General features: G+C 35.1%; 1 protein-coding gene across 1 annotated transcript in view; it reads left to right on the top strand.

Annotated features, from left to right (window-relative positions):
* Window positions 1-15494, top strand: part of LOC144446850 (uncharacterized) — a 30225-nt gene that overhangs the window by 1590 nt on the left and 13141 nt on the right. Inside the window, exons 3-10 of the mRNA XM_078136691.1 lie at window positions 901-1023; window positions 1731-1821; window positions 2525-2721; window positions 6270-6398; window positions 7132-7277; window positions 9634-9676; window positions 13453-13638; window positions 14501-14548. Coding sequence (XP_077992817.1) covers window positions 901-1023; window positions 1731-1821; window positions 2525-2721; window positions 6270-6398; window positions 7132-7277; window positions 9634-9676; window positions 13453-13638; window positions 14501-14548 — 963 coding nt within the window. The remainder of the gene's footprint in view (window positions 1-900; window positions 1024-1730; window positions 1822-2524; window positions 2722-6269; window positions 6399-7131; window positions 7278-9633; window positions 9677-13452; window positions 13639-14500; window positions 14549-15494) is intronic.

The following is a 15494-nucleotide window of genomic DNA, read 5'->3' as shown; positions in this document are numbered from 1 at the left end:
AGTTTGACACTCAAACTTTTGTGGTTTTTGTCAAGCATCATGTGTAATCCCAAGGTATATTTTGTATTGATCTGTTCTCTTGTACTGATTTGCTTTTCATATTGTCCTGCTTCGCCCAGTAAAGTGTCGTGGTTGTCAAGTCAAATGTGCACATCTGGGATCCTCTCCTGGGGCGGTACCAGTGGTCAGCTCTGGTAGGGTGCTGGAAACCCCAGGCCCCATTTTAGACTCAATTTTTCCAAAAATCAATACCCCATTTTAGACCATTACACTTACCGGTTTTTGAAAGCTGAAAGTTTAGACCAAAATACATTTTCCTTAGGAGGCAACATTTTGGGGCAATTAATGGCAGGTATGATTTGGTAAAGGACAATGGACCACATTTTAGACTAAGCAAAATCGAAAATAATGCAAAGTGAACTGTCGCTGTTTTACACTTCAGCTTGAAAAAAACAGACCCCATTTTAGACAGAATAGACCAAATCCCTCCACCTGGGGTTTTCATTGGTCCCACACTCCAACCAGAGCTACCCACTAATTCCCCTCCTACTCCCTCAGGTATAGGTTTCCTTGAATATATTCATTAGATTGGTAACACTGTATGAAGTTCAATTCTAATAGCTTGTTGCCTAGCAATAACAACTCGCAAACACAATTTGACAAAACCTAGCATTGTAGTAATCATTACCTGAAATCGCTCTTACAAGTTATGTAGTTGTTGGTTGTGCTTGTCATATCAGAATTAAACTTTAAAAGGAACTTAGTTTAACGGTATAAATGGAAAAATGCACACCACAAGTAAAATTCAAAATAAAAGAATATAATTATTGAATATATGTCTGGTACATTTGTAATCCAGTTTACTTACGTCTATTTGCTATACCTTGTTTTCTTTGATAGGCAGTACTTGGTGGTAAGGCAGTGAAAGGTCAAAGAAACATAGTGGAAGTTACAACCAAAGGTTACAAAGACACACTAATCAAGCAGCCAGTGTTGTCACTTGAACTTGGCAAAGAGAATCAGGTAAGTTGGTGTCTATGTTTAAATCAGAATCTCCCCAATCAAGCTACTGAGGGCGACAAACCATCTTGTGAATTCTGAAATCTGAGTACATTTGTATCATATTCAAATAATGAAAGTCATATTCCAAACTGTGATTTTGTACATTGTATGAAAACAGATCCCAGCTGCACATACTCTTTACATGATATATTCAGCAATGTCAGAAAGTGACTTTTCATGTCTATGAGCTACTGGATGGGGTGGGGTAGGGAGGAGGGTTACTTCTTGTAATTGGATAGTATATGTGCCACCTTCTGGGATGTTTTGTTTTAGCTGTTTAGTCTAAAATAAGGATTAAAGGTTGGTTTGTCAGGTGAAGAGTCACTCACACTATTTTTTATTGTGTTTCATCTAATTTTTAGTTCTGATGGGTGCACAGTTGTTTTATATCCAGCTTTAACACTCTCTGAGATGTTTTTGTTTTATTTCTCCCCATGTTGAAATGTCCTGAAATTCCTGTATTGCCTAAATTGAGGTATTCACTTTTTACGTTACATGAAGTCTGGGATTGGCAGCAGGACGGCACACCACTACTAGATACTGATTAGTGTACAAAAGCCCAGCTGTTTGCAGAATCATAGTCAGACCCGAAATGAATGGATCACATGATTTATTGTAAAGCCATGTTTGATGTACTAATTATACTTATTTTTTTTCATTTTCTCCAGTGTCATTTGAGCCTCAGTTTTCGTCCACCTGTAACATTTAAGCTTACTGCCGGATCAGGACCAGTGTATTTAGCAGGCAGACATCTGATGGGTCAGTATTTTATTCAGCAAGGCTTTGCAACTCTAGAGGGCGCCAAACACAACTTAGAACAGATACAAAGCTTATACAATGGGTTATCTTTTACACAATTGTATAGTTTCAGATGGAGGTGTACGTGTTGTGTCATATTAATTCAAAATGCTACCAATTTGTCCTTTCATTTGATATTCAGATAAAATGAATGGAACTGAGATACTAGGGTTAGGGATGTTAGATATCAAATTGATTAAAATGTTTATAGAGTTTTTTTCCATTGCAAATTGTAGGTTTGGCTCAGTGTACTTCTGATGTGCTGAAAGATCAGACATTAAAGTGGCCATTATTGGTATTTATTTTGGACTTTGTATTCAAAACAACTTTATATTTTCCAACTTGAAAAAGCGATATCGTTATCAAACAACATATACCAAGTCCTTGTTTGTCACTCAATGAATTGTGCTATTGTAATGCTACAAAAATCCTAGCCAGTAACTAGTGACTGCTCAAACAGTTCTTTGTTTTAGGGCAGAAAAAAAAGACTTTCCCCCCTCTGTGTCACGTAAACAAGGAAAATGGTTAGACCTAGGGATGTTTATGAGTTGATGTGGTGATCACAACTTGATGCAATGTGTCTTGGTTGTTTCAACAAAAACACCTTCATTCCATACCAGACAAGCAATGAACTTAAATCCATTCTTTTTTATTGACATTTTAGAAGTAGAGTTAGGAGGGATTGATGACAGCTATTTTGAAGAAGCAGAAGACGAGGAGGAGGAGGAAGAAGAAGAAGAAGAAGAAGACGAGGATGAGGACGAGGAGGAGGAGGAAGAGGAGAAGGAAAGTGGTGCTTCTCCAGATTTGCCCAAATCAAGGAAACGACAAGCAGCAACACCTGTTGAAAAAGCAAAGAAGGTAAACATGATACTTAATTGTTCCCTGTCAACAGACTGAAATTTTATTTTGTCCCATAACCCTACAGACAACACAATTTTCTTAATGATTTTCTCAATGTGATGTTTAAAATGTAAAAATAACTGATATCTGTAAAGTGTTATGATCTGTTCACTATTAGACTGAGACTTAACTGATATCTGTAAAGTGTTATGATCTGTTCACTATTAGACTAAGACTTAACTGATATCTGTAAAGTGTTATGATCTGTTCACTATTAGACTGAGACTGAACTGATATCTGTAAAGTGTTATGATCTGTTCACTATTAGACTGAGACTTAACTGATATCTGTAAAGTGTTATGATCTGTTCACTATTAGACTAAGACTGAACTGATATCTGTAAAGTGTTATGATCAGTTCACTATTAGACTGAGACTGAACTGATATCTGTAAAGTGTTATGATCTGTTCACTATTAGACAGAGACTTAACGTATATCTGTAAAGTGCTATGATCTGTTCACTATTAGACTGAGACTTAACTGATATCTGTAAAGTGCTATGATCTGTTCACTATTAGACTGAGACTTAACTTATATCTGTAAAGTGCTATGATCTGTTCACTATTAGACAGAGACTTAACTTATATCTGTAAAGTGCTATGATCTGTTCACTATTAGACTGAGACTTAACTTATATCTGTAAAGTGCTATGATCTGTTCACTATTAGACAGAGACTTAACGTATATCTGTAAAGTGCTATGATCTGTTCACTATTAGACTGAGACTTAACTTATATCTGTAAAGTGTTATGATCTGTTTACTATTAGACCGAGACTTCACTGATATCTGTGAAGTGATGTGATCTGTTCACTATTAGACTGAGACTTAACTGATATCTGTAAAGTGTTATGATCTGTTCACTATTAGACCGAGACTTAACTTATATCTGTAAAGTGTTATGATCTGTTCACTATTAGACCGAGACTTCACTGATATCTGTAAAGTGCTGTGATCTGTTCACTATTAGACCGAGACTTAACTGATATCTGTAAAGTGCTGTGATCTGTTCACTATTAGACCGAGACTTAACTGATATCTGTAAAGTGTTCTGATCTGTTCACTATTAGACCGAGACTTAACTTATATCTGTAAAGTGTTATGATCTGTTCACTATTAGACTGAGACTGAACTGATATCTGTAAAGTGTTATGATCTGTTCACTATTAGACTGAGACTGAACTGATATCTGTAAAGTGTTATGATCTGTTCACTATTAGACTGGGACTTCACTGATATCTGTAAAGTGTTATGATCTGTTCACTATTAGACTGAGACTGAACTGATATCTGTAAAGTGCTATGATCTGTTCACTATTAGACTGAGACTTAACTGATATCTGTAAAGTGCTATGATCTGTTCACTATTAGACTGAGACTTAACTGATATCTGTAAAGTGCTGTGATCTGTTCACTATTAGACCGAGACTTAACTTATATCTGTAAAGTGCTATGATCTGTTCACTATTAGACTGAGACTTAACTGATATCTGTAAAGTGCTATGATCTGTTCACTATTAGACTGAGACTTAACTTATATCTGTAAAGTGCTATGATCTGTTCACTATTAGACTGAGACTGAACTGATATCTGTAAAGTGCTATGATCTGTTCACTATTAGACTGATACTTAACTTATATCTGTAAAGTGTTATGATTTGTTCACTATTAGACTGAGACTTAACTTATATCTGTAAAGTGCTATGATCTGTTCACTATTAGACCGAGACTTAACGTATATCTGTAAAGTGCTATGATCTGTTCACTATTAGACCGAGACTTAACTTATATCTGTAAAGTGCTATGATCTGTTCACTATTAGACCGAGACTTAACTTATATCTGTAAAGTGCTATGATCTGTTCACTATTAGACAGAGACTTAACGTATATCTGTAAAGTGCTATGATCTGTTCACTATTAGACTGAGACTTCACTGATATCTGTAAAGTGCTGTGATCTGTTCACTATTAGACCGAGACTTAACTGATATCTGTAAAGTGCTGTGATCTGTTCACTATTAGACCGAGACTTAACTGATATCTGTAAAGTGTTCTGATCTGTTCACTATTAGACCGAGACTTAACTTATATCTGTAAAGTGTTATGATCTGTTCACTATTAGACTGAGACTGAACTGATATCTGTAAAGTGTTATGATCTGTTCACTATTAGACTGAGACTGAACTGATATCTGTAAAGTGTTATGATCTGTTCACTATTAGACTGGGACTTCACTGATATCTGTAAAGTGTTATGATCTGTTCACTATTAGACTGAGACTGAACTGATATCTGTAAAGTGCTGTGATCCGTTCACTATTAGACCAAGACTGAACTGATATCTGTAAAGTGCTGTGATCCGTTCACTATTAGACTGGGACTTCACTGATATCTGTAAAGTGTTATGATCTGTTCACTATTAGACTGAGACTTAACTGATATCTGTAAAGTGCTGTGATCTGTTCACTATTAGACTAAGACTTAACTGATATCTGTAAAGTGTTATGATCTGTTCACTATTAGACCGAGACTAAACTGATATCTGTAAAGTGCTGTGATCTGTTCACTATTAGACTAAGACTTAACTGATATCTGTAAAGTGTTATGATTTGTTCACTATTAGACTGAGACTGAACTGATATCTGTAAAGTGCTGAGATCTGTTCACTATTAGACTGAGACTTAACTGATGTCTGTAAAGTGTTATGATCTGTTCACTATTAGACTAAGACTGAACTGATATCTGTAAAGTGTTATGATCTCTTCACTATTAGACTGAGACTTAACTGATATCTGTAAAGTGTTATGATCTGTTCACTATTAGACTGAGACTTAACTGATGTCTGTAAAGTGTTATGATCTGTTCACTATTACTAGTATTAGACTGAGACTAAGTTTGTAATGTGTTATTGAATGTATAATTGTGAATGAGGTATACAAATCCCCCATAGTAAGTAGAATACCCCACAGTTCTCCCTGATTTGTTCGTAGACATTATGCTTTGAATTCAGGAAATCTTGCCAGTGTACATTGACATATTTTAAATGAGTTGCCACTGGTTGGTTTCTAGATATTGTACCATTTGACTGCTGAAATGCAGAGCTTCAGTGCCGCAGACATGAAACCATCTTTAAGCACACATTGTTATGAAAAACTGAAGAATTGGTCACATAACCATCTGTAAACTGCAAATTTTAACAGTTAACAGTTTACCGACTCATTAAAAATGAAATGGTTGACAAATAGAGGACAGTTTCATTGATAACAAGTTTGTGGACAATTTCATTGTCTAAAATAGGAAAGGGTATTGCTGAATCATGGAATTGAGAGCATGGTTGAAACAATATGGACGAGACAGAGAGGAATATAAGGGCTGTTTTATGTAAGACCAATTTTAGTACGTAAAGCTAAGAAGGAACTAAGACAGACAGCGTAGATTGATTCTAAGGTAGTTAAAATGATAACTTGGCATTCTTAATTCTTCTTATGATATTCATATTTTGTCTCCGTAGGTGGCTAAGTTGGATCTGAGTAAAACTCCAGAAGAAGATGACGAAGATGATGATGATGAGGAAGAGGATGATAGTGAAGAAGAATCAGATGATTCTGATAGTGATCTAACAGAAGAAATGAAGAAAAGGGTAAGAACTGTTGACTTGTTGATGTTAACAACATGACTCACTGTATGTCAGACTTTTGACAGTTTTCATTGTGAAACAATTCTGAGATGTCTGGAATTTAAAATTCTTGTCAAAACCAACTAGACCAGGACAAGGGGAAATTGAAATCCACTAATCCTGCTTGGAAATCTACTAGTCCTCATTTTGTTTCTTATAAAGTCTGTTTACAGTTAGTACGTAAAGCTGAGAATGAACTAAGTAAATAGGAGAGTGTACAGATTGCTTAACTTAGTTAAAATGATAAGTTGGCCTTCTTAATTCTTCATATGATATTCAAATGTTGTCTCTGTAAGTGGCTAAGTTAGATCTGAGTAAAAATTGCAAAATGGCATCGTCACTAGTTCGACGATGTTTACATCGCAAATCACATCCAAAATAGATAAATTACGACTATAATTCTACTGCAGAAACAAAACGGAGTAGTTATTCTTTGAGAATAAGTATATATTTTATGCTCCCATTTATATTTATTGGTTCCAGTGTTAAAAATTGACATGACAACGTACCTACGCCCTACTGTCCATAGTATATACAACACTATGCTTGAACAAATGTATATATATTATTTTCTGTTCAAAAACAGTCATTTGGCTTTGCGTTGTATATGTATGTAGTGTTATATCATTATCCAAACACACCCTCATGTATGAAAACTTGGTTTTATGGTTTTATTCTGGTCACCTATTCCTTACAGCTTTTTGATGATGAAGCCATGGAAGAAGATGATGAGGATGATGACACGTATGATGAAGAAGACAGTGATGATAGTGATGATGAAGATGATGATGATGATGAAGATGATGAAGAGGGAGACAGTGACGATTGGGAAGACGCAGACAGGTAAGATGATTTGATATGGTGGATGTTTATATCACAATTTTAATTCATTATTTGTCATAGCCCCAATTTTAGGATACCTAATTTGTGAGATTTAAACTGGTTGTTATGGTAAGTGCTCAGGATTAGCGGTTAGAAGGTCATGGGTTTGAATCCCACTGGAGATGGGGGGGGGGGGGGTGGTGTGTGTGTGTTACTATGACCAACCCAAACCCAGGGTGAGTGTTCTACAATCTCAATTGGTAGGCTGTACCACTCAACCATGTCTCACTAACAAGACGAGTGTGAACTTGGAGGGACATATGTGCTATGTTTGCCGCGCCTAGGATAGCATGGCATGTGAACAGTTGAGAAAAGCCCTGGCAGTTCAACAGTGAATAACATGATATGGAGCATGCAACATAGCCTGGTCACATAATCCCAAAACCTGAATGGATTCCTGTAGAAATGTATGAGATTATGTTTATGTGTGTATATGTCTGCATAGAAAGAAAATCAATCTGAACATTTCCCAGCACCAAGAAAGAAAAAAATCATATAAAGTCCAGTACTACAACTGAATCTGAGAATGGAGGAGTCTTGTATTAAACAATTCAAACTATGTCATCTGAAATATAGCCCTGTGGTGTAACTAATATTTAACTGATATTGCAACATTTCATTGTCTGGCTTTCTGTCTTGCCAGAGTAATATTATTTGGTTTATTATATACATAGACCCTCATATTCCCAGGGTGTGACGTCAAAGTATAGTAATGTGAAATCCATACATGTCATATTCCTATGTTTTGACATCACAGTATATAGTAGATTACCGAACATCAACCATCATCATCTGTGTATAACAGTGAACAAATACACCTCTTTTGGACACATCTATCATCTTTCGTACCGCCACTAACGTACGTAGACATGCCATAAACATTACAACATAGTAAAAACCTCCATTTGTGATATGTAGTTGCACAACACAGTGAAATTATTGTCTGTTAAATTCAACTATCGATCAAATTTTTGAATGACTTTTGACAATGTGTTTTTGAAAATTTCACAATGTTTTTGATGTTTTAACTTATCATTATTAATGTTTTTAGCCGATGACTCTGAGCCAAGTTCTATGCATAACCGGTGTAGGCATCGGTATGACTCATTTTTTCCAATGAAAGTGTCTACATTTTGTCAAAGAATTAACCACTGCTGTTGACAAACGTCTTGTCATTGGCAGAATGTTCCCTACCTGAAAGTCTGTGGTATAATATTACATATACATTAGTAGTAGTAGCGACAGCAGCTGGTGTAATGGCGACTATATTCAGAAAACAGAATGAACAGCTGAGCCCCATCACTTCATAAAATTAATGCACGTTCATCATAAGTTTAAGGATATTTTAGTATAAAATTGTCATCATAATAGGAAAAATAATGGGTCTATGTAAACTATATAATAGATAAATAATCTCCCGGTATTTCTCATTCATGCTATGTCATGTCGGACTCATGATTCCCCTATGTCCGTATCCCACCTCACCTATCGGCTTAGTGGGATAGGGCCGACATGAGGGGAATCATTCATCCTCGATGACGTAGAACTCGTTCAGAATACCGGGAGATTAAATATAATAATTACCAAGATAGACACAAACTAAAATTATTGTCACATGTTGATACAACAGTGGTGACATATCTTTGTTTTAAATATAGTCTCAGAACGGTGGCTCTCTGAAAGCTAGTTCAATCAACCTGCTGTATACTGTTTTGAGACTTCCAATGTTTACACTATTATGATCATATGGTGATTAGATTTGCACAATAGAGGGAACCCCTATCACTCACTTGTGTAATCTAAGATAAGATAAGATAAGATACTATAGGATAGATAAGATCCGATAAGATAAGATAAGATAAGATAAGATAAGATAAGATAAAATACATGTGATACTTTATTGAGGGAAATTGAAATGTACCATCAAACAATAGTTGTGTCTATCTCTCAGTAAACCAAAGCCTCCATTACCAGTCATATTACACTTGGGAGTATTATGTGCAAAAGTGCATTTTATTTCCAAGTCATGTATAAATTGTGTTGTACCACACATATCTTAGAAATAAAGTAAAATGGAAATGATTTTCTTGGATAAACTAGTGTTAGAATCATGTGACACGTTAGGATTATATTGAACAGCGCCCTCTATGGCAATATTGTGAATCTGGTCACATTCTTTTTGGCCAGTGTAATCATATCTGAAATATTTTAACACTATCAATTGTGAACTCCAAGTTCTCTTTGAATTTAAACAATGTACAAGATTTATTCATAATTTTATTTTTTACTTACTATTTTTATTTTTGTTATATTTCAGTGATGAAGAGGAGGAAGAAACACCACAAAAGAAAAACACTCAGGTGAGTTGTGATCCAATTTAACATGAAAGTTAAACAAATATATAGTTGTCATTAAAAAGTCTCAAGGATGGAGAAGGTCTTTTGAAATCCATCTTTATCATGTCTGAGTATGCACAACTCTGGTTTATACAGTCATGTATATATCAATCCAAATTGTGTTAGGTGAGGTAGGAGTAGGAAGAGGCTACAACATTCATATGTGTAAGTTACTATTGAGTCAATTTCACAAATGCAAAGGGTTGTGGCATGAATTTTAATTGCTGTGGTGTCTATTGTGCATGATATGATTGCTCCATGACAAGGGGTGGGGATGGGTACAACCAGTGACAGGCAAGCAGTTACAAGCAGATCATGTTACTAAACAGGAAAATAAATGGATTAATAACACTTGGCACAACATGTTGGAAGTACAGAGACTGTGTATTACATTTCATGGTTTGATAAGAACAGCTGTATGGCCACTGTATGTGTACATGAGGAACTTGACATTGCTTGTGAGTATGAGCCATTCTGTAAAGAGACCATAAAACATTTATCAAGCCACAGTAGAGATCTGACTATGTCCTGACTATCTCTCCTATTAAATGTAAACATGAAATGTAATAATACAAGTCTCTGTAAACCCAACATGCTGTGCCAAGTGTTATTAATCCAATTCAGTTTTGTACTTAACCTGTTTCTAACAAGTTCTGTTTGTAAATGCTTGCCTGTCACTGGTTGTAACTTAGTAGATCAGTGGTTGTTAGGATGCACATATTTAATTGTGTGTTTCTCATTGTAACGCCCCTAAAAATTATGGGTTGGTTGGTTAAACATTTAAAAAGTAAAAATCAAGTATTGTATGTGTATATATTGGTGATACTTTCATTTCATAATCATATTTTAAGTCTGAATAACTTAGAAATGACAGTGAAAATGGAACTTCAAATCATTTGTTTTAGTAAAGCCTAGGGGTACAAGCTGAGTGTATACATGTTTATGATTAGTTTTTACACATATTTTAAAAGGTACTTGCATTAATGTACCAACTGAAGCATACTTAACCACCACTTGCAATTGATTCAAATTCAAACCTAGTATTAAGGTATAACCCATAAACGATCTGATGACATAATTTATGATATGTGCCAAGAAATGTTCAAGAAATTCCTCCTATGCAATCAACTGTTCTAACAATGCCAGAAGACAATTGAAGTTTTATAGAAGACATTCATCAACATTAACAGCATACTGGAATGTGGTTTTATTGAAGTATTTTCACTTGAGTATAAAAGCTTATAACATTTTAAAGTTCAAACATTTCAGAATTGAACGATAATTTGGTTTAGATGCGTGTTTGTGTGGTCAACATCATACAATCAGTAGAAACATAAGAATTAAGTATGATCACCCTTACACACACAGAATGACACACAGTTTACAAGGGTGATTGTTACATGTGTAGGATTGGAATTCTATTTTTCCCCATAATGCACCATTCAAGATGATAGTTTTGGGTCATCTTACCCGCAGTACATAGTACATAAATCAAGTCTCTTTAGAAATATTTTCTTTGCAAATTACTTTTAATATATGGTTCTTAGTGGCAGGTTCATAATCTGCACATTGCTTGTTACATACTTGATTACTTGTAGCTTCCGGTATTCTGTTTAGTGTCAACCCAATAGAATTCATTCACAGTTAATCAGTTTAATACATATATGTTTTCATTTTGATTTTATGAGATACCCCCTGTGTGTGCAATAAGATATCAGGGGTATGAAAACAAAAAATAGTCTTTTACCAGCAATAAAATTACACAATGTAAAATCAATGTTTAAATAATTAATCCCAACCACTAAATATTACCTAAGGAGACATCTAGTTAGGTTTCCACTGTTCAATTTATTTCTGATTGACTGAAATCAAGAAGACAAAATCTGAACCACACCTATGCTAGTATTGTCAGCCATATTATAGCTAAGAGCAAAGCAGGGTGAGATTGTAATGTGACAAATTAAATGTTTACAAAGTCCCCTTTTAAGCCTGTCATGAAAAATTAAATTGGTCTTGATTGATCAGCACCTATTTTTTTTTGGTGATAGCGCCCTCTAGTGACCAGACTCTAAAAAACATTTGTTTTCTTATCACAACAATGCTTATTCTGTACTGCTACTAGTGTTTGTAGTGAGTTAATGATATGACTGGAAGCAATAAAAACCCAGCAAATGTTTTTAAAATGACATTAAAATGACACAATTTTTTGGTTGTTAAAAAATTAGGAAAACTGTACATTCTAGGTTTTCTAGTATGTATGTGTGCACAATGTTTACTCAGATTTGTTTCCTTTGGAGGGGCACAAGCTGAGTATACATGATTTAGGATGTATGTTTGTTGCATATTTTACTTACTGAAGCCCACTTAACCATCATTTGTAATTGACTGAACTCAAACTTGGTATTAAGATATAACTTAAAAACAACCAAAAAAATGTAATTTATTCTACGTGTAAGTAATGTCGAGGATGTCCCTACTATGTACTCAACTTTTCTGATTACACGAGAAAAAATTTGTAATATCATAGGCACTAGTATTATGCTAAAATGCTGTAATCAAGGTTGTAGATAGATATTTTCACTTGGGTGAAATGTATAGATAAACTCAATTTGTGTGAGTTTAAAGTTGTAATTTGTATTGGATCAGTATATTTGATCGACTTGAGGTGAAAATCAAGCCTCACTTACAGACTGGGGGGCTTTAAACAGATGGTTCATGGACTCTTTCTTTGAGGAAATAGTCACCCCATGGAGTGATGTGTACATATTGTACATAGAAACATTTGAAGGTCTTATGTTTCAATCCCATTCATCACATTAGATTTACTTTACAAGTGGAGTCCTCGGGACTATATGTGGAATCATTCTTTTGTTCTGGACTGTCATTTTCTACAGCTTTGTCAGGCGCTTGTTTTTGACAGCTAAATCCTTATCCAAATTGGGCCTTTAAGAATCTTGACGCTTGAGTCTCGTGTAGAAGTAAAGTTTCCAAGAAAGTGGTGAATTGTTGGACTCTTATCTTTCCAGTGAAATTTTATTGACAATATTTGAGACATTACCCACAGAAGAATCTTTCCTATACTATTGATATTATGCTAATGATATGAAGTGTTAGTCCATCAGACAGGTGGCATAACTCGGGTCCAGGAAAATGTCTCTAACTGGCATACTTTTAGAAACCACAGATGTTTTGTGGGCGTAAGAAAACAACCGGTACACAAGATTTGAAAAGATGTAGGGTACCATGGTACTGTGACAAAAGTGTATGGGAGGCATAATCATTGGCTTGTAATATATAGCTCAATTCACAAATATGTGACTAGTACCTTTCATTCAGAACTGACTATAGTAACTAGGTGAGGATATATTGTGACTTCAACACAATATATTAAATATGTAGCTTCGCACTCACAGCATGAAGCTGGTGATTTGTCCACACCTCACAGCATTATTTGAAGATAAAGAAACAGTTCTCACTCAACCTCCCCTCACAATCAAACTCCAATGAAATACTTTTTGACTTTTCTGCAATCGCCATCAGTGGTGTATTGTTTATTTAGAATTTCAGCATGTTATTGTTGAATGGCGAAAGAGTGAAAATAGTATGAAATAAGGTGTGAAACTTTTAACAATGTGTGAAGGCTGTCAGCATGTGCTATCAGTGATGTGACCCAGTGGCTTCTTTTATGTGACATAACTAACTTCAATTGTGGTCGCTTTTGGGTGTGCTTATGTTTGTAGAAACAGGTGAATGGAGACGCCAGCAAGGCCAAGGTCAAAACTTCGGTAACCAAGAAAGAAGAGAAAAACAAGCCAACACCAAAACAAGTCAAGGGTTCATCAAAAAAAGTAGAGCAGAGTAAACCAACACCAAAATCTGATAAAGGAAAAGACAAGGCGAAACCTACACCTAATGCCAAAACTCCAGTATGTGTAGACTTTGTTTGATTACTGGAATGTTGAATTAATTTTGAGTTTTTCCATGAAGGCATTCCCTTACACCTCCATGCTTGTTTGTAGCATCATAGACCAGGGAGTGTACAAGATCTATGGTAGAATAAAACACAAAACACCAAAGACATAACTGGTGTAATTGTGAAGTAAATCAACTGTTAGTGTGTCAGCCAAAGTTATAAACTCTTGAGTACAAGTTACTATTCATGTAATTACGACAAGTTTGGATTATTTTTTCCCCCGGTTAGAAATTTTTGTATGTTCTTGAGATTCTTGGAGACAAAATTTGATGCAATATTGAGTCAGATGCATTGTATAAATATATACTGTGATGACAAAGAAAAACATGCAAACAGTAACAAAATTTCATGTTTTGTTTCTTCTGAGTAGTCAGTGAAATCTGTCTCTGATGGAAATGGGACGGTTTATAATAATTCTATGTTTGGTCAGGTACTTCTGATTTACTGATTCAGTGTAAACCTAACACTTAGGCCACTAAGAAAATATTTGGTTAGCTGAGGGGGATCACTTTCACCACGTTGTTTTAATTAAGCTGTTGATGAACAAGGAACTTAAAATCACTGGGCTGCATTAAGTGTTCTGGAAATGAACCAGAAAGTACCAACTATTATTGTAACACAAACGGAAGTATAACACCCCAAATGGTTCAGATTTTAAATAATTTGTTTTGAAATGTACATAAATGAAGGCAAAACAATTGATACATTTCATGCTTAACAAGTCAAGTACACTATAAGTCCTTTTCCTGTTATAATGCCATACAAGTTGTAATTTCTGATTAATGTGTTGTTGTTTTCTGTATTTCTTTTCCCAGAAACCCAAGTTTACTTCAATAGATGACATTAAGACAGATATATCCAAGGTAAGGAGCATAACCATGTTGTCATGAAACCCCCTGGTGGTGATTATTGTTTTGTTTTGTTTTGTTCAAGGCAAGAGTAATGAAAATGAAGAGACTAGCCCAAGTAGATAGATGGCTGAATAGAAAGTGATTGACAGCACTCACAAACCTATTCAAGTTGCTGTATTTACAGTAATGTAAATAAGAACCTGTAGGTGGCAAAAACAAATTCCTGTTTTTTACTTTGTGGCTACTTTCAACTACTTGTTCATGTGTATCTCACTTTTTGGAGTCATCATCATTATCAAAGGGTGTTAGCTCCACAACAAGTTCTCTAATTTGTAATCTACAGTTTTAGAACAGAGGGGGGTAAATCTGGTTGATTTGTTTACCTTGTATCATAAATGTTGGTTTGGAACCTTGGTAACAGAAGGTGGAACATCTAGTAAAAGTTGTTATTGCCAGACCTTGTACCATAATTTGGGGAACCTGGTGAACTTGGATGGATTTAACCAGCTTATCAAAAACACCATGTATTTGTAAAATTGAGAGACGTAGAAAAATTGATTAGCCCCCTCATAGTTCCTTACACAAGTATGAAACAAGGGTGACTAGTTTGATCATAGACCCTCCATCAACATAGGGTCTATTGGTTTGATTGCAATGTTTGCTCCAATGAGATACAAATAAAATCTTAATAATAAGTCCTTTTACTACTGTGTTATTGTGGTTGGAGGAAAAAGACACCTACCAAATGAATTTCAAGTGAAATACTGTGCCATTGAGATCACTTTATGGAGTGTTGTAATTGTAGGAACAGCTGTACCACCACATAGCAGTCATTTTGTATGTCACATATATATATATATATATCTATATACTAGTTGGTGAATGATATATCAGAAACTAATTGAATTCAAAGCCAACCAAGTGGGGACAGCTGAGCTAAATTGTACATCTTATTGAT

Source organism: Glandiceps talaboti, chromosome 15 (genome assembly GCF_964340395.1).
Source record: "Glandiceps talaboti chromosome 15, keGlaTala1.1, whole genome shotgun sequence".
Classification (NCBI taxonomy): domain Eukaryota; kingdom Metazoa; phylum Hemichordata; class Enteropneusta; family Spengelidae; genus Glandiceps; species Glandiceps talaboti.
This window is presented reverse-complemented; position numbering and strand designations above follow the sequence as displayed.